A 21105-nucleotide genomic window follows, 5' to 3' on the forward strand; every position below is an offset into this window, starting at 1 on the left:
GTGAAAATGTTAGGTGAATCTCACATTGAACACATATATGATAAAAAACTTTGAATATCAATGTTAGATTAGGCTGTGCTGGATGCGTCTTGTGGTTCCTTGATTCAAAAGACAGTTGGTTGCAATACTTTCTTCAGTATATAGTCTACATGATTCTACCATTAAATTTTTCAGTTTACTCTCATTGTACGCATATTTTGAGGATTTATGAAGTCATTATCTTCCATTTGCAAACATGGGCTCCTCTGACAGAAAATTCTTAAAACCGTCCTTACTAACCAGAGTTTAAGTCCCTCTCTGAATATTCTCTCTCCTGCTTTACAGTAGAAATAACCTTTTTGATAATCATTGAGTTACTCTGCTTTAGCAAACTTCAGGCATTATTGACTGGTCATCCTAACGGCACAGAGGCATAATGAAGTTGAGACCTCATTCCAGCTGATTCTTACTTTTTTTTTTTCCCCTGTGTTTTTCATAGCTTAATCTGTAATTTCCCTTTCATTCCCACCCCTCATTCTTCTGTGAGACAAAAACCTCTACTTTTTCACTGTATCAAGTTTGCTGAAATTTCTTGATAGAGAAAAATGCTCTACACCCACATTCTACTAATTTTTTCCACAATAGTAGTGTTAAAGCATAGGGTGGTTTTATTTTCTTTTGTATTCCCGTAGAGACCATCTAGGCAGATTAAGGAATGTATTTTGATATCATGTTACGTGACTATGGACACACATGCACACACACTTGTGCCGAAATAGTAGCCAACAAACCAGAGATACTATCTGGCCAAGTAAAAGCAATTAGGACAAAGAAACTCTGAGTGGTGCTGTGGTGGAGGAGTTACTAGTGTGTTTAACAGTGTAGTAAGGTCAAAAGAAAACTGACTCTTTGTAACCTTACTAGTACAAAACACATCATGCACATCTAAGCTACTTCAAATTTCCAAAATACAAAGTACAAAATTTTTTTTCTGAAGTTGCTGTTCATGATTGGGTTGATAAGGATGCTCTGGAAGCATGCAGCCGGTTGAGCAGATTTACAAAATCATCAGCGAACTACCGACTTCTCTGGAAAGTATAGAAAGTAAGTACAGAGAAGTATGCATAGCCCATGTTGATATGTGTTTCCAGTGTGTAAGCTCTGTACAGAACAGTTTGTTGAACCTCAGACTAATTTAAGGTCTGAAGCAGTCTACAGGAAGGCATTGCCATTTATTTTGTATAAAGGCAGAATATATGAATTTGTTGTTGAAAGTCAATAAATGTGACTTGTAGATAAATTTCATTTGTGTGTTACATTGCACATCAGTTGGCTGGATAATATGTGTCTTTGTGAAGACATACTCATGTTGGAACAAAACATTCTTCCCAGTTTTGTGAACAGTGTGCATAGCAGAACAGATTTAGTATCATGTCTGCAGCCAATCATGTACAAAGTGTGGAGAATGTAAGAGTGCTGAAACTAGTTTTGCGTGGTATGTTCCTATTTTCATTTTACAGCCAGGGAGTAGTGATGAAATTCTTATAGTATCAGCACTTGAAAAGCATCCTCAAGCAAAATTGACAGCAGTAGTCGATAAGCAGATAGATAATTGGCATTTAGCAGTTTGAGTGCAGTAAGTTTGTTTGAGAACAAATGTCACACTATTGAAAAAGAAAGTTGTTTTAGAAAGAGCGACCTTTCGTGATCTCAGTAGGCAGAATTTCCAATCTCTGCTCACGCAGCCTGTGTGGGAAGAATCTCATTCATGCGTTGGACTGTTTACTCATACACGGATGTCTACAGAGTGATTGTAAAGGCCATCATAATGACACCTGTTTGTTCTGTTCAAGTTAATTCCGGTGAAAATTGCTTCCTCTTTGTGCCTTAGAAACATTCCTACATCTGAAATCCTCAGGGAAAATATTTGAAGTAATCCCCTTGTTTTTGTTAAATGGTCTCAATCCCACCTAAAGATCAGGTGCTAAATAGGGTGGAATTGTGTTGCAACTGCTGTTTGACGAATGACAGCTAACATGACAGCCATGCTGGGTTAGAGTAAAGGTTTATCTGGCATTCTAACAATTTGTTGTTAAGTGACTTCCCTGTGAGAAGTACCATCTTGCGTTTAATAGTTGTGAAAGGATTTCTCTGCTAAGTTTACTCATTATCCTCTTCAGTAAGTGTTAATTTTTAGCATCCACAACATCTTATGGTACAGAATTTCACAGCTTTCGTGTGTGAAGAACAACTTCTATTTGTTTTCATTTGTATCTGCTAGCTTTATTAGATGCCTTCTCATTCATCTGTTGGAAAATCCAGTGAATGACTGATTCCTATACTCATTCTCTGTGCCACTCGTTATGTATCAGGCCTCTCTTGTTTTTCCCGTTTCCTTACACCATCTCTTTTCCAAGCTGTAGAGTCCTAACTTGCTTAAGTAATTTCTTCCATGCAGTGCAACTGTAGAGTGCATGATGTTGCTGATTGTCAAAAGTAATCCTTATTACCCTTCTCTGATGCTTTACCAGTTCTGTTATATTCCTTGTGAAGTGAGGTACTAGAACGGTAGTCAGCATTCAGTATACAGGCAACAGCATGGAACTGTAAAGTGACGTGATTTCTGTTGCTTTCACAGTAATTCCCAAAATGTTGGTTTCGACTGTTGTTTAAAACTGAGCCGAAGTTTTCATGGATTTGTCTAGTATAACCCCAAGATCTCACTCATGAATGAAAACAGTCAGTAAGGAGTTCATCATTTTATGTATACATTTAGGATCATTTTTACAAGCTGTAATTTACTTTGCATGTATCTCCTTTTAATGTCAGATGTTATTTAATGCTAAGGTTCATAAGGTTTTCTACTGTTCTTCACATTACCCTCATTTTCTACGGTCCAGTAATTAAGTATTCTACCAGCAAACTTTTTAACCCCTCTTTTTTGAGATTGCCTGCTAAGTATAATGAGTAGAATGAAGGAAGTCCAATTGTAAGTGGAGTATTATTTATCTGTCACCTATGATTACCTTATAGTGATGTTCTCAAAAATATACTTCATTTCTGCTTGTTGAGAAGGCCCCGTGGTTCTGAATGACTGTGGAAGTTAATACACCATTGTGATGTGACATTTCTTCATATCTTTGGGTATGGGAAAAAGCAGCTGATATCCATGATATCCCAAAGGCGTAACCCAAGGGGTGCACCATTGATACCACTGATGTCTAATACCACTTTTCCCTATCGTGTGTAACACCTGGTGGTGAAAACGGGAGATAACATCTCTGTAGTACCTCTCCCATGAAAAGTCTTCAGTGCATACGTTTGTGTACTGAGAAGGAGATTCACATTCATCTAACATTTTTTAAAAATGAGGTATACTGTAAGGTCATTGTCATTTGATTGTGTGTTAACCACTTATTCAGAAAAGCCATGGACTGTGTTTTCTGCATGCTGTGTTTTGTTGTCGTTACAGTACTGAATTTGCCTAATGATGTTTCAAATACAAGTTACAATAGTTATATAGATAACCATACTAATAATTAATAAACTCTTAAAAATTCTGTATTAATTTCTGAAATTTATACCTATAATGAACGAGACTAGCATGTATTCTATGTGTGTTTCAAAATTTTTTTCTCTTTTTTTTTTTTCTTTTAGGTATAGACAAATGCAGCTTGGCACAGAAAGCAAAGTAGCTGAACTTCTTCACCAGAGTAAGTTAAAGTCCTTTGAAACTGAACATGTTCAACTCATGCAACAAGAAACAGCTAAGAATCTTTCACAGTGCCAAATGGAATGTGAGAAATATCAGAGAAAGCTGGAGGTATGTTACATAAAGAGACACTTTATGGGACATTACATTTTTGGTGTTTTTTTTAGTTAGAATTTAAAATTGAAAAGCTTGGGGCAAAAGTGGCAAAGAGCACACACAGCTGCATTAGTGTCTCCGCCAAATTCTGGTGAAGCAGAATCTAACAACAAAGCTTATTAAGTTTGTCCAGTCCAAGGGAAAGCAAGACTCAGGGAGACATAGAAGGCCAAACAATCTCTCATGGAGAGACGTTGAAGAAGGTACCTCATTCATGTGAGGCATGTATATATGCTTGTATCACCACAGAGCTGCTTATGTCAGTCTGTGTGATTATTGTAGGGAAAGAAGACGGTTATACCGGAACAGTTATGGTGAATTCAGTATCATTATTAAAAACTAGGATTTGTAATAGCATTGTGACATAATAAAAATACTTTTTAATGATACACAATTCTAGAACAAATTTTTATAGCTGAAGAGGTCAAGGAGAGCATGGTGTATACAGCATCAGAGACCTAATGTTGCTAATGCTGTCGTGGTGGGCTGATCTTGGCCGGCTGCCAGACAGCCACCCAGCCGCATTCCCCGTCCCCCTCCTCAAGAGGAGAGGGGGGTAAATAGGCTGAAAAAGCTTGTGGGGTGGTGTAAAGATAGGGAGATCACTTACCAGTTACCATCACGGGCAAAACAGACTTGACCTGAGGAAAATTAATTTCACTTATTACCACTTGAAATAGATTTGGATGGTGAGAAACAAAGACAAAAACTAAAACATCTTTCCCCACCCCTTTCCCTTCTGGGTTTAACTTCCCTCCTTCATTTCTCTTATACCCCCACCTCCCCGAGCAGCGCAGGGAGAGACGGGGAGTGGGCAGTGGGGTCAGTTCATGATGGCTCCTCACTGCTGCTTCTTCCTCCCATGCTTTTACCCTGCTCCAGTGTGGATCCTCCATGGGCTGCAACTTCCTTCAGGAGAAAATCTGCTCCTACTTGGGCTCTCCAAAGGTAGCAGTTCCTTCAGGGCATGTCCACCTGATCCAGCATGGGATCCTCTGTGGACTGCAGTGTGGATATCTGCTCTGGTGTGGTCTTTCATGGTCTGCAGGAGGACAACCTGCTTCGCCATGGTCTTCTCCAAAGGCTACGTGGGAATCTCTGCTCCAGCACCTGGAGCCCCCTCCTCCCCTCCTTCCCTCACCTTGGTGTCTGCACCAAGGCTGTTTCTCACACTTTTTTCCCCTCGCCATGCAGCAGTTTTGCCCTTTCTTAAATACATTTTCCCCCGAGGTGCCCTCACCTTGGCTGCGGGGGCTCAGCCGTGCCCTGTGGTGGGGTCGGTTGGAGCCGGCTGGAACCGGCTGTGTCCAGCCTGGGGCAGCCCCGGCCTCTCCTCACAGAGGCCCCCACAGCCCCAGCTGCCAGCACCTGGGCACCTTTTACACAACGTTGAATGACTTGGATCTTTTTATCTCTAAAAGCTTAAAATTTATTATGTTTTGAAGGTGTACTTTCAAGAATGTATTGTATCCTGTTCACCTATTTTAGTATGGGAAATGTGTCCAGTATTCAGCAGAGCAAACTTACTTTAAAACATGATTTATTCACCTGTGCACAGTTAGCCCCCAAATCATATCGCTGAGTCCAATTTGTGAGATTTAAATGAGATTGGCAGTGTATGTCTAAAACGTCAGGGTACAAACTGGACAGGACAGAATAAAAACCTTTTTTCCAAATGCCAGCTATGGCAGCCTTAATTTTTTGGAGAAGGATGCTGTTCTTCAAGTCCCCACATTTCCAGTGGTGAACCTGCCTGGGGTGTTTATGAAAAGGAACTATAGAGTGGAAACAGAATTAGAGAGGTTTAGATAAAATATAATTTCTTGTTTTGTCTGTATTGGGACATTCAGATCCTGGCTGATGAGGTTAATTGTGGTCATGAGCACTGGGAGTGCCGGTTTTGCTAGACTTTGAGGTTGCTGAACAGATTTTTAATTGCACAGACATGTCTCAACTTTGAGAAAAAAGTTAAATTCGAGTTATATTTCCTTTTTCGTTCTGGATATTTATTTGATCTGAATCACATCTTGAACATTTGGCATTCAATTCTACTAACACTTTTGGCACTTCTTTTCTCCTTAGAGACACTTTGAAACCAGTGCTCTTTCATTAAGAAATATTCTTGCAGAATTTAAGTGTTTGATGTCTGAAGCTTTTACTTCTGTTCCTTTTGACTGAATTCTTATTTTTTTTATTTCCTTTCTTATATGTGGTATCAATGTACTAAGGGTTTTTTCTTATCCTTCTTACAGGATATGGATCTTAATAGCGTAGTCACTAGTATCTTGTGCAGCTGTAGCTGCTTTGTGAACGAACTCTTGTTTTTATTTGGCTTTCAGCATAGTTTCTCTTCTTATGCATGCTAAAACTAGGAAACAGTTTATATGATGCCAGATTTTAACCTATATGTTTATTCTTTTGTGAATGGCTTGTTTCTCTAAGCATTGTGCATTCTTTAGTGTTTTTAATAGTGAATCTGACACTACTGCTGTATACACTATGCATGTATTTTTGTATCTCAAGATCTGTATTGAATTGTCACCTTGAATGTTTGGGATTTTCGTTTGGGAAGTTAGTATTAAACTTAGCTACAGTACTATTTGGTTATTACTTTACCTGTTTTGGAGGGAGGTGATTTCTGCAAAGCATGTAGATTACTGCTTTACTTACCAAGGTTTTTTTTATTCCAGTTGGTTTTAATAGTATTTATGTTGTCAATGTTGTTTTCTATTTTCAAGCAATATATCAAGCTTCAGTTCTTATACAGACCTTCATAACTTTTACTTTTGAATATGTGCTTTTTTGTTTAAGCTTAGTGAATTACGTATTTACGTTAGTCCTGAATGTTAATGGCGTATTACCTTTCAGTAACAAGTAAATCGTAAGAATCTGGTATAACTTAAATACTAAATTTTTATATTTGTGCATTTACCATTCTGTAAAGGAACCTTCTTTTTTAAAAATTAATAACTGACATCTGAGTCCAGTTTAAGCAACAAAAATACACGTATTTACACTCTTTAGACTGCTGTGTATTTTTTTTTTTAGCTGTTGCCTTGCTTTTCAAAAGTCTCCTTTAAAATTGTAGCTTTTTCAGAGAGAGATTCTTTGAATTACTAAAGCCTTACAAGATAGGCATAAGTGATATGACCTGAGCATGTAATCCGTGCAAGATAATATAGTTGAAAAAAGAACAGCTTTTTAAAGTATTTTAATCTTTCCTGTGCAAAAGTTACGTCAATGTTTAGTATCATACTACTAAGCATTTTATGTGTATTATATTTTGCCTCTTTCATAAATAGCTGTAATGCTGAATCCCTGATCTTTCCATTATTCATTCTCACAGGTGCTTACTAAGGAGTTTTATAGTCTTCAGTCTTCAAGTGAAACACGCATTATTGAACTTCAAACACAGAATTCTGAATTTCAAGCAAGGCTAGATACTTACGAAAAACTTGAAAAAGAGCTTGATGAGATTATATTGCAGGCAGCAGAAAGTAAGTTCTGTCAGAAATTATATTCTGTCTGTAGGTGTCTCTGACATTATGACAAGATGTTTTGTTTCTCATGGTACTTGGAAAGTATTACAGTGCCTGTCATTCTCCCTCTATTTGCCTGACAATTAAAATGCAGTCATTATTTTGATAGAAAATATTAATGATGGGTTTCTAAACATATTTGTAAATATCTATCAAATTAACGTGAACTTACATATATGGATATTAAAAATTGTATCACTCTTTCTTTTTCCCTCATTTCTCTTTTCCTTATTCTAATCATCCATCATAATTAGATATGTTTTTTAGGATTCTCCTATTATTTAAGTATACTTTGAATACCAGGAAACCCTTTTTGTTGACAGACAGTTGTACGTTTCATAATACAGTACAGTGATTAATGTGAATTTTTTAATGAATTGGGGGGGAGAGGGGGAAGCTCTTCCTTGTATTAAATTAATAATTATTAGACATTAAGTAGTTGCTTGTGATAGATCAGTCTGTTCAAAGTACTAAACTCTGGATTAAATTTAGGCCTGATTACTCTTGAAAATTTTTGTCTCTGGTTGGCAAAAATAACACTATCTGTTCTGAAGCACAGCAAAATTTGTGTGAAATTTCTGTTTATTTTATTCTCAGCCTAAATGAATCCATAAAGCAAGTATTTTCTAATTTGAAACCAAGACTCTAATCTTGAAGTCTTTTAACATGTGTGTAAACAGAGATGGACATTCTAAGATTTCAAACTAATTTGTGTATCTTCTTGTCCTTGTCTCTTTCTTTGCTCCTCCAAAAAATAATCACAATTTATAAATACTGTTTTCCAGGTAGAAAACCATTGCATAGCCTTTATATATAAACAATAGTGTAGAGCAAAGTACGTATTAATGGGATGCAGTGATGTCTGGGTATCTTTAGTAATTAGACTGTACCTACTTTATTAATTTTATACACTGCAGCTTGAACTTACTAGAATGGCATGACTACCCAAAGGTTCCAGTCTTACTATAAGCATGTTTGCTATATACATGCTTGTGTTTTAGTCAGTAACATGTTTTCTGAAGTACGTATATAAACTTACCTAGGAGTATTTATGTATTAATACAGAATTTTTGGACTGTACCTTTATTTTTTTAGAAGGAGAAGACAGAGTTCAGAATGGGTTTTTTTGTTTACACCGATGTACATTTTCTTATGCATTCTGGGATGGCAGTAAAGGTTTTTACAGAACTAAGTAATTATTAATTTCTTCTTAAGTATGTATTTGAATTGCAATTTATATTCTACACTACAGAATATAACTTAAAGAAATAAAAGTTTACAAATGAACTGTTCTGTTAAAATATGACTTTATTTTCTGGTTTTGTTGAAGATAAAAAGGAATTATAGTTCAGTGTTATTTCAAGATATTTTCTATTTAATAACTAACATTGTTTTTTCTTACTGCTATTATAGTGTATTTGATATTGAAAGTTATGATTAATACTAATTAAGACTGAATTCCAGCACCAAGGTGAACTTCTGAGGAAAATCAGAAAAAGTATTTCTTTTTTAAAAACATTTTGAAGGAGAGCACAGATATACTTCCCCCTGTGGCTCCAATTATGTCCTGATACTTATATGTCATAAATAGCTAAAGGTAGGAAAATATTTGAAAGAAAGGAAATACAAGTATTTTTTAAATTTAATATGTTCTGGAAATACTCCACTCTGTCTTTCAGAGAATATAATTTAGGCTGAAATGTTGTGTGGAAGACAATTAGAATTTTCTATGGGCTTTAGCAAGAATATTTACTCTTCAGTCCTGTGGTCACCTCTTTATATTTCAGTACCATGCAATATTTTTTTTCTTGTCCTTGAGTTATGAAGCCTCTACTGTTTTACAGTATTTGGGGGTGCTGGTGGAGGTTGGGTTCTCTGGACTTCTTAATAAAGTGTGTATTTGCATGTGTGAGGTGGCTTTCGTTGTATAATCGTACAAGCTTTTAATTTTTTCCTTTGGAGAATGTGCATGTGGAAGAGATCACTTGAGTTGTGTCTGTTATTCCCTCATCATTATGCCTTTATTAATATTGAAATAACATGGAACAGCCAATTCAGGAAACTGTCAAGAATTTATGTAGCCACTCCTTACAGCATCTGAGTGGTTTTCACATGAATAACAATAATAAACTTTCTTGGCAGTCATCTGTTCTTCTTGTTCAGGGTAAAATCTTAACTTTGGGATATTTTTGTTGTAGACAAGTTGTATTATTTTTATTGCTTCCATTGGTTATTTTTTAATAAAAAGTTTGAGCCTATCTGTATCCTCACAATGGCACTTTTTTGCTAAGTATTGTAAAAAAAAGTCATAAGTATCCCCTAACTTGTAAAATTTTTACACCACAAAGTCAGGTGAAGAGCCTGGAAAGACATTAAAGAAGGTAAGAGAAGCACCCGCTGATACAGAGCATTACTTTGGCTTGATATCTACAACATTTCCAAATTTTTTTGTTTGTGTTCACAATCTGACATTTACATGGACACTACTGAGGGATATGAATTTATAGGGCAGGATCTTACTGACATTTTTCTGCAACATACAACACTGAATTTGTAACCAGAAAGAAGGATTATGACAAATGCAGGCTAAATTATTTTTTCTGTTTTTCTGAACTAGAGGTATTTAAGGCACTGGAGAATTCCCTGTCATAACTAAGATGGCCTTGAAAATCTGAAGTTCTAGTGCTTTTATACTGCCACATCAGTGAACTTTTTTCTGTTATACCTACTGGAATTTCTGTATTATTTTTCATGTAACTAGATAGGCGACTTATCACAAGTACTTTACTAGAGGCTTTTCTCTTTCCAAATGTGTTTTAAGAATCCTTGTTTAAAATCGCATTAAGAGGGTATTAGACAAGTGAGGAAAGAAGCTATAGTGTTGGGCAAGCTGTTGAGAGGAGAAGGTATTTCTGATTTTGAGGCACTTGAGCATTAGCAAAGATGAGTCAGATAGGACTGTCACATCATTTCCTAAATTTGTTTCTCCTGTTCCCAGCTACTTGATTCATCAAAGCTGTTGTGTGGTGCCTGAGCTGGTGTTCACTTGTGCTCCCTCCCTCTGTCACACCTGTGCCGTTCCCCCTTTCTTTTTGTCCCCCTTTACCCCTCTTCTCTGCCCCACTCTCTGCCCCTGCCTACCTCCCCCCACACACACACTTTTCTCTCCCCTCCCCTCCCCTCCCGTCCCCTCCCCTCCCCTCCCCTTCTTCTGTCCCATTTTATCTTACAGGAGAGAGGAAAGCTGAGTTACATGAACTGAAATATTAAAATCTGTACAGGTTTTAATCTTGCTGCTACTGGGATTTCTTTTCAAAGCAATTCCAATGTGTTTTAAATACTTAGAAGTACGTTTTCAGAAATCAGTCATCTATGGAGGCAGAGATTATTCTGAATATTTTTACTTTGTATAAACATAAGAATCTCCTTCTTGCCCCCCTCTGAAGATGGGTATGGCATTTGTTTTCCTCAGGTTATCAGAAATTTCTGATCACACCAGTCTTTAAAAAATGGTAGTGAGCAGTCTCACAGTGACATCAGCTCCCTCACCAACCTTGGATGTGCCCCTTCTGGTCCCTTGGACTTGTTCATGTCCAATCAGCTTAAGCACTCCCTAATTTTATCTTCCTCTACTTTCTCATGTACGCACCGAAAATGAATTCTTTAGAAAAAAGCCCTAAGCAAACTGACTGTGTACTGCTGAATTAAACTTCTACTATTAGTGTGTATTTTATGACTATAACAATGATATGAATATTCAAGGACACTGAACTCTTTTCCTTTACTTTCATATAGCATAAGTCTTATGTTAATCAGAAAAATCAAAAGTGAAAATCCTGTTGGTATTGTAAGAAATTAATGGTGGCACAAAATTATTGCACTAAAGTCTGGAAGGTTACACCAACTGAAAATCCAGCATCTAGAAAAAATATTTGTGTATGTGTATAATTATAAATAGAATTGCTTAGTAGTTTGTGAATTCTTGCACTGTAATTATGTTCTTCAGCAGTACCTTTCTGCAATTTTTTGCAGTGGAAAATGAAGTTGAAGCTGAAAGGGTTCTCTTCTCATATGGGTATGGTGCTAATGTTCCTACAACAGCCAAAAGACGATTAAAGCAAAGGTAAAAAAGCACCTCCTGAATTTACTTGTTCAAGTTAAAGTAAATGAAGATAGGTGCATTGTGCTTTGTCTTAGAATCCACCCAGTTTGATTAACATGAAGAGGTTTTTTTAATTACTTAAGTATACAGGAATAGAATGAAGACTGGAACCTGTTAATGTGGTTGACGCATATAAATGAGCACAGACATGTTTTTCTAGGTCATTTTGAGATCTTTTTTCCTTGTCTTTCAGAAAGATGAATTTTAATCGTCTAAAGCTAAACAGCTGTAAAAACACACTAGTTACATTGTTTACATTTATAAAGTCATAAAAAAGTTTTTAATACCCTAAAAATGATTGTGTGTAATTGAAACAAAAACGCCTCTGTCAGGAAATGAAGAAGGCCAAGATTTCAGAGCATCACTATTTCATCTGTAGAAATACAGGATCTGATTCGGGTTATATTTCTTCAGTTTGCTCTGGTACCATTTGTTCAATAGATAAAAATGATGTGTAGTCTGAATAACATACCTCTTAATCATAGTCATTTTTAAATAATAAATTTATATTATGCATTGTCTTTAAGAAATAATAATGACATTTGAATGGCTCATTGTGAGCATGAAGGCTACAACTCACTGTGAAGTATAGGGAATGTGGATGTATTTATAATATTTTTAAACTGTGACCACAGCAAAACTTTTGCTGTTGTTCAAAATATGTATAATAGTATAAAAACAAAACTTAACCTAAGATTGGTATCATGGAATAGTGGGATGGTATAGGTTGGAAGGAATGTCTGGAGGTCAGCAGGGTGTAATACCATGCTCAGAGCAAATCCAATTGTTCAAGAGCTTGTCCAACTAAGTTTTTATTTCTCTGTGGATATAGATTCCACATCCTTCACAATATCAGGTCAGAGTAACATGATTTTATTTTTTTCACTCAGAATCCTGTCTCCAGCCTGGCAGAGGAGACACCACAATTAGGATGGTGGTTCTCCCAAGATTAAACCCATTCCTTGCACTTTGAATGTGCCTACACTTTGCTCAAGTGCTGGAAAGTCAACTGCACAATTTATGTTAGTGGTACACGTTAACCATGCTGTGTTCCACCAAAATGAGAAACTCCACCATCATTGGTAGACACACAAAGAAGAGTAAAAAGATGGGACAAACATGTACCATAACTTCACAGTATACATTTCTAGCGTTCAGAATATGGAAGTGCAGCTTTTGTCATGTATAGCCGTTTTTTGCTACAAGTGTTAGTTGTTTTGTTGTTATTGTCTTCTAACCCCCCACCTTCTCCATTACAAAGAATATTGAACATTGAAAGTTACTGATGAGAATTAAGGGCAAATGATGGTCTGTTCATATTTGCAACAAAGAGTTACGGGCCACACACTATTTCTTCTGTCCTTTATATTTGTTTTTCAAGTAAGTGTTGTTGATTTGAATGCCAATTAGATTAGACCTGTTGTCCACTGACTTAAATATTGCTCACGAAAATCATAAAGATTTTATGTAGTACATAACTTTGGCATGGCTTAATTTGCTCTTACACGTTTTTAAGCCTCTTCAGATTGTTTCCATCTAAGATTTCTTTTTATATTGCATAAAATTCAAGAAGGAAAAAAAGGGGGGGGGAGGGAAGGAGGGCAAAAAACTCCATAAACCTGTTGTATGTCTGTTGAGAGTTCTATAGCATCATTTCCTAAAACTTCAGTTCCTTCCTTCTGTGTCAATAGTTTGGGAACTTTTCTGAGTCTCAGCTTAGATTCTGCTTTATCCTCATATTATTAGATTCAGTTTAGATTATTTACGTATAAAAGAATTCTGCCAAATCACCTTTGAATGATGAATCTGATGATCAGTAAGTCAGGGTTTCAGATGTGCTTACAAGTGGCTCTATCAGAATGCTTCATATACTCCTCTTTTGTTCCAAAAGTCATTGGCAGATAAAGCTGATTCAGTCCTTCATAATGATATTGGAGACTTCTTAGATTTTCTTTATCTTTTAAAATTAAGAACATTTAAGAAGCCATAAAAGTCTGTGTATGGTTTACCTGTTGGTGTTCTGTATCAAGTAAAACTGCCAGGCAGAAAATGTGCATGATGCCCTTGGCTCCGTAAGCTTTAAAGCAAAGTCTCTATGACACCAACTGCTATGTTTAGAGACATTAAAGAAACACAGATAAGTTTTGTGCTCTGTGGGATTGCTTAAGGAAAGAGAATCTATTACAAATATGAGTAATTTTCTTTTTGGAGTCCACTACCTGCTATTTAATTCTGGACATACGGGATCCTAAATGGAGAGCTCTTGTAAGTTCACAGCATGCACTTCAGTCTATGAAACTTTGTAAAAAAACACCTATTCAAGCACAGTGCGTGCTGGGGTCTATACCTCTTTGCCCACTTGCCAGAAACAACTGTTTCATTACTTTGGACATAGGCACCGTACACTAGTAAATTAAACATGCCTGGGAACATTATGAAGCATCAAGACCGAATGGCGTGTAGTAGCCCACTTTCATAAAGCTAGACACTCAGTGTAGGTTAGCTGGGTGTGAACTGGATATTGTCAGTGATTGCTTGCCTACGCTAACTTTTCAGCTATGCCTAGGAACTGTTTCAGAGAACGTTAGTGAGTAAATGCCAGAATACTACCAGGAACACTCTAGTGATTTGCTAACAATAAACTATCACATTCTTGAGCACTGCATGATTTTCTAGTATAGTTGGAATCAAAGTTTTCCAGAATAAGATGTTTTTGCAGATTAATCCCTTTGTCCCTTTGCTTTAAACTAGTCAAAAAACATATTGACAAGCATACTTCAAAGACATACTTGTGTTTATCCTTAAATACTTGCAAATTCAGGTCAAGTTCACCAAATAGTTGCAGCTGGGAAAATTATGATGGGCTGCATTCCCAAAGTTGCCATGGGAAGGTATCCATGTTTCCCCTTGGACTTTAATAGCTGATGTATAAGATCCCTGACTAGAGGTATCAGAGAAGTAGTTCATTTCTCTTTTGTACTAGATGGGACCTTAACACACACCTCATATCTCCTAAATAAAAATCCAAATAACTAGTTTGGAGAATTAATTTCTCTTTTTCTCAGTTATTGTTTACAAAGTCTGATGCTCCTTGTAGAAGGAACTGAACCTCTTAGTGAATGCTGTTGAGAATTTCAGGTAATTCCTCTCATACAAGGTGGAAGTAAAAAGATTGTCTGTATGAACAGGTAGGTTTATAACACAGGTGAAAAGTAATAAGACTTCTGCCAAGTCTAAAAGTGCATTCCCTTTTACCGAGGAGAAGGTGGAGGCTATGACTGGTCAAATTTTCAGAGAAAGTTTGTATGCTCATCTAGCTTTACACACTCTAAGCCTCAGTTTAAGGGTAAATATAATCTCCCTGTTGGTCTGCTTTAGACTGGTTACACTCTTGTATATTCAGTATCACGGTCAAGAACTGGATAAGACTTTGCTATCCGTTATTTGGAGACGAACAGTCTTACATTTTCGGTAAGCATTGAGAGTGTAAGAACTGAACTGGCGTGACTTCTCCCTTTCTTAAATACACAGGTTTCTGAAAAATGACACGTTTGCCTGGAAGGATAGGTTGTTGTGGAGAGCAAATAGTCCAGTGGTTAAGGCACACTGAAAAGGGATATTAGCCCTGTGTATCTTCCTCATTTTTAGAGCTCTGAATTTTCCATGTCTTCTTGTGAAATAGATTAGTGACTAGACTACCTAAACACGGAGGGGTATAGTGGTAAATTCTGTAGGTACAATTCTTATAAGAAGCCACCAAGCTACGGAATCTTACAAAGATGGTAAGATTCATTACAGGGTGCATAAATTTAGACATGTAATCAAAGGTTTAACACTGCGACTTGGCATCTGACCTCCCATTATAACCAATTTAGTTCTAATCAATGCGGTCAATGGAGTTTGGAGTACATTTCAGTTCACCATCCAGGAGTCCATTTTAGCAGAATATAGTCAGGCTTTCCAGACTATATTGAATAGGACTAAATGATTAATAAGAGCTTCAAAGACTAGGTTAGATGTCTGGAAGTAGGGTCTGCAATTGCATACAGAATCTTCCCATTGCTGCCTATGGAACTATGCTGTTGAATTGATGATAAACTCTTTTGACTTGGGCATGAAACATGCAAGAGGTTGAGGATCTAATTTTTTAACTAGGGTGTTTAAGTAACTCGGTAATCCTTTCTCTTTACTTCTAAGTTAATTTGTGGATCTGTGTAAGAATTTATTTTAAAAAATAGTGGCAATAACATTTAATTATTTAGCATATTGAATGTTAGACAAAACAATGTTTTGAAAATGATAAAATACTGCATTTTTCAGAGTGCCACTACAAAATGTATATTAATGTGCATTTTTTTGAAAAACAATTTAAGGAGAAGCCAATTAGAGTGATTCCAAAAGTTGCTAAAAAATGAATACTCACAATTAGTTGAAATGTTTGGACATGATTACTGCAATTGTGTAGTATTGTGCAAATTATATAGGCAATTACTTTGTAAAAAATATTGCAGTGGCGTAAGTATGGGAATGCTATTTCAGTGCTGTCAAATTTTGGAATATTTTTATTGTTTTTCTAACTTTGAGCATTCTGCGTGTTTCACTATGTAGTTTATGTGTATTAGCATTTAAGCATTGGTGAAAAATGAAAGCAATCAAGTTCTGAAGTATAAATGTGAGAATTTCTTTTGCATATTTTGGGTAAAAAAATCAACTTGAGCTTGCTTTTCATTGGCACAGTGTTCACTTGGCAAGGAGGTTGCTGCAGCTAGAAAAGCAAAACTCGTTGCTTGTAAAAGATCTGGAACATCAGAAGGAACAAGTAACACAGATTTCACAAGAGGTAAATTACTGCTACAAAAACTCAAATCTGTAGAGGCTATAAACATTGCAGAACAGCTGTTCATAAAATGAAATATTTTCTCAACAGTGTTTATTATCTATTTGATGTCAAAAAAGGGCCTCATAATTAGCCAAAACTCTATGTTAAACGTTTTCAAAGAAGTTTATACTGTAGTTTGAAATGAAGATCAAAAGAGGGATTACTTTACAGGCTAAACAAGAATGTAAGCCAGACAGACAACGTTCTGATTTCTGAACAGAAGACCAGCTAGCCAAACTAGTTTGTTCTGTTTGATAGTTAATTGTTCAATGAATACCTCATTACTTTTTACAAAGCTCCTCTCTTAAATCACTTTTGAAGATATTTCTGTGAACCCTTTTCTACATTGTTCAGTTCTTGAGTCTTTTGAATATACAAATCTAGGGAATGTTTAACATAAGCTGCTTTTTAAAAAAGCTACATTTTTTTTTACTTTGTTACAGTAAGTTTAATTTCATAATCTTTTAAAATTCTGTATATAATACCTGAAATCACATATTACATTGACATGGAGAACAAGCACTAAACAACACTCAGCTTGAAATCTCCCAGAATTAGGGCGAATGATTTTTTTTTTTTTAAATAGAGTTAATATTGTCTTCCAAGTTTCTCTCAGGAACCAAAGAAATTCTAGATTTGCTATTAGATATTGCCATCATATGGAATTTCTAGGCTGACTTTCAGGAATGTGGTTAACAGTTTGATTTTTAAAGCCATGGTAATTATAAATTAGGATAACAACACCCAAGTACTTCACAGTGCAAATACTTGCATTTTCTACATATTTTAAAATTACATTGATTTTATGTATTTTATATGTGTATGTATATGATTATATATATTATTTCGATGAAAGATACATGAAGTTTTTGTAGAGTTCTTTTTTAACCAATACTACATTTTATTATGGATTCTTCTTAGGTACATCCTAGTAATTTGTATATGACTGAAACATGCCTTTCAAATCTTGAAGAAATCAAGAGATTTGTGAATCCAATGTTATTGGTGTTTTTCTCTGTCACTGTTCTTTCACTAGGACTAATATAATCTATGCTTTATTTACTTTATTAAGTCTGTCTGGTTTCCACTTCAGTACATTTCCTCTTACTGACAGTGGTTTAATATTTGCTTCTAGATCACTGATGAAAGATTCAGTACCAGTGGCCTTAGTTCAAATTCGTGCAAAATTCCAGTAGAAAATCTTTGTCTCATTTTTAGTCTCCCATGATATTTTATCATATAATTGTATAGTTTAAATCAGAATGTCATCCAGTACGAAGTTAAATGTCTTGCAAACTCAGCTACTAAGCCTATTAACATAAAACTCATACGGTTAAATACAATCTTTTAAGACCTGGTTTCTGTTAAAATCATGTCTGGCATTCAGGTCTGAATGCTTCATCAGATTTCTTTCTTCCTTTTTTTTTATTTTGCATATGATTATAGGCCATTTTGTTTGATAACAATTACTTAAGGCATTCTGGCTTGACATCCTTGAATGTGTGCACAAAGAGTTTACAGTTGCTGTTAATGGACTGGAAAATAGTTAGTCATTCTCATGTTATACAAACTGATCATCTGACTTCTTTTCAAACAGAAGGCAAAAAATTTTACTGAAAACTTCTGTGTTTTCTTCAGCATTATATACAGTATCTACTGTATAATGGGTTGTACTGTTTCTAGGATTTATTTACTCCCATTTTTTCATTCTAAGAATTCTATGCGTGCTACTATCAACTTTCCCCTTGAAGTTGTAGCTTCTCTTCAAAATTTTCTGTATTTCATATTTTATACTGATTGCTATCTTTTATCTTTCTTTATATAGTTAAAGTTCTTAAACTTCTGTTTGCTGTCTTTGCTGCATCCCCTGAGCTAAGATTTTTATTCCAAGCTATCGTTTTTCTTGATTTTTTTTTTATTTAAAGACCAAAACAGAGATCCTGTAGAGTTCAGCATGCTCAGGTAGCCTATTATTATTTTGATTGACATTTTGTTCAGTCATCTAGATGAAATCTAGAACGTGGATTGAAAGTTGATGCCAAAGTGATTGGACTAACTTTTCTTTTGAATTTGGATTAAATACTACTATTTTACTGCAGTATTTATGATACAACTTTTTTTTAAAGCTCTTTAAAGGAGGGAGGAAAAGAAAAAGATTGCAATAACTACAGTGGATGCTCTTTCTAAGATTCTTTTTTTGGATTGTCCTCAACCAATTTCTATTGAACTTTGTAGAAAGGAATCATACTGATCTTCTGGGAAAGTCCAGCACTACTAAGAAGAAAATACTGACTTCTCCATAATTTCATTCATTTGATGGAAGTCTCATATAAAGTGCCTGCTTGAAATTCGGAACCTTATGGAAAAGCTCAGCTGCGGAAAAAAATATGTCAGTCTTCAGTTAGTCCCATTATAGTTTGTCAGACTTTAAGTGCAAGATTCTATCTATTTTCAGGTCTGTGATACAGCATTAGAAAAGCATTTTTCCTTAGAGTACTCATTCTGTTGCTTCATACAGCAATGACCTCCAATGTTAAAGAAGGTGTTGAGACTTACTTCATGCTACAGGAAGTTTGTTGACCGTGTCTAGGACAAACAGAATAAAGGAATTCTCATGACCTCAGCTAGTAATAATCAGTTTATTGCTTCTGCAACTCATTTCATGTTACTCCCAGTTTAAGTAAGTGGAAGGCTATATATCAGCTTCTGCAAATAGTGATCTGCAATTACTACGTTCAGTGTCCAATCTAAATTTTGGAATAAATTCACTTTGCAGAGGTTTTGAACAACAGTGCCAGAACTGATGATTAGACAGTCTCGTGTGTCTAGAAGGCTCATATTGTCTTTGGGTGACTTAAAAAGCAAATACTGAGTCAATGTACAGTAACAGTGATATCCTAAATAAAGAAATTTACTAAGCTGATATATTTGGCTTGCTGCTGAATGGCTTTTTCATGCCTTAATTATGACATTATATTTGTGCTTTTTATGTGCCTTGAGTGAAACATTTCTACCAAGTGCAGGTTTACATCTCACACTGAAAGAGTATAGATCAAGCTGAACAATGATGAAATCCTTCAGCTTGATAGAGATGTCCATTCAGGGATAAATAATAAATGTCCAATTGTAAGGTATTAGATTTGTTGCTTAAAAGAATGACACAGAAATACTTAAGTAAATCTTGTACATTAAGGCAGAAAGAAATCAGTTGCTTACACAAAATTATGCTTTTGCTCGTGGATAATGCTTAATTTATATACACGTGTGTATTAGTAAAATTGATCCATTAAATGCATTTAATGCTTGATTAATTACAGTTTAATGACAGCCTCTTGCAAGTTTATAGAATCAAACAGGCACCACCATGGAGAGGGAAAGGATAGCCTTTTTTGTAACAGTAGCATGCTTTTTAGCTCGTGTCATGGTTTAACCCCAGCCGGCAACTAAGCACCAGACAGCCGCTTGCTCACTCCCCTCCCCTCCCCGCTGTGGGATGGGGAGGAGGATGGAAAAAAGTAAAAACTCATGGGCTGAGGTAAAGACAGTTTAATAGCAAAGCAAAGGAAGAGATAATAAAAATCAGTCAATAAATAAGTGATGCACAAATGCAATTGCTCAGCACCTGGTGAACAATACCCAGCCCATCCCTGAGCAGCGATCGCTGCCCCCCAGCCAACTCCCCCAGCTTGTATACTGAGCATGACATCATCGGAAATAGAATATCCCTTTGGCCAGTTTGGGTCAGCTGCCCTAGCTGTGTCCCCTCCCAGCTTCCTATGCACCTGGCAGGCCAGGCCAGCATCAGAAGCTGAAAAATCCTTGACTGCGTAGAAGCTACTGAAAACACCGGTATGTCTTCGACATTATTTTCATCCCACCTCCAAAACACAGCACTACACCAGCTACCAGAAAGAGAATTAACTCTATCCCAGCTGAAACCAGGACGGCTGGTAAAGTTAGCAAGTTAACAGATGATGTAGCAGCATCAAACCAAGTTTACAATACCTCACTTGTCTTTTCCCACTGAAGTACTTTAATCCTTATCAGGGAGAACAGTGAGGAACTTTACACTGTGATGACAGCATCCTTTGGAAGTTCTTAGGCTATCGAGAGCAGGATCCCAGACAATATCAGTTGAACTAATTTTGTCCTGTAACGGCAGCCTCGAGGTTTTATACTGCAATTTTTAGACCATCCTAGAGATTAGTACTCCATGTCTTGGAATTACCTGTTTTTCATGTAATGACCTTCTGTTGTCTTCCTGAAAGAGATCTTTTTTGATAGCTTGTACTCTTAGAAATATAATAGCTTTTTAATTGCTTATAAACTTATTGAAGATAATTAGTTTCTTCAGGAAGATTGCCTTTTTTTTTTTACGTCTCTACAATAAACTTGGAATTTCACTGTGGACTACAATAGGTGTTTCCTGAATTACCTGATGGTATTTAAATAATACTTAAGCATTTGCATTAATTTGAAGCACTGCAATGTTGTTGTCTCTCATTTCACTTTTTAAAACATGAGGTGGAGTTAACCCCCCTTCTAGTAAGGCCAGTAAGGTGAGTAAGCAAAGTTTTGTCTATATTCCGTTTTTTAATAAATGTGAACCATTACATTATAAGTTCTGAGCGCATTTGACAGAGTATAGAGGGAAGAAGTAAAACTGCAATAAAAATAT

General features: G+C 36.0%; 1 protein-coding gene across 1 annotated transcript in view; it reads left to right on the top strand.

Annotated features, from left to right (window-relative positions):
* PIBF1 (progesterone immunomodulatory binding factor 1) overlaps positions 1 to 21105 on the top strand; it is a 124506-nt gene that overhangs the window by 69311 nt on the left and 34090 nt on the right. The window contains exons 11-14 of the mRNA XM_075422957.1: positions 3637 to 3802; positions 7194 to 7344; positions 11419 to 11509; positions 16286 to 16388. Coding sequence (XP_075279072.1) covers positions 3637 to 3802; positions 7194 to 7344; positions 11419 to 11509; positions 16286 to 16388 — 511 coding nt within the window. The remainder of the gene's footprint in view (positions 1 to 3636; positions 3803 to 7193; positions 7345 to 11418; positions 11510 to 16285; positions 16389 to 21105) is intronic.

The sequence above is a fragment of the Opisthocomus hoazin genome, chromosome 1 (genome assembly GCF_030867145.1).
Source record: "Opisthocomus hoazin isolate bOpiHoa1 chromosome 1, bOpiHoa1.hap1, whole genome shotgun sequence".
Taxonomy (NCBI): domain Eukaryota; kingdom Metazoa; phylum Chordata; class Aves; order Opisthocomiformes; family Opisthocomidae; genus Opisthocomus; species Opisthocomus hoazin.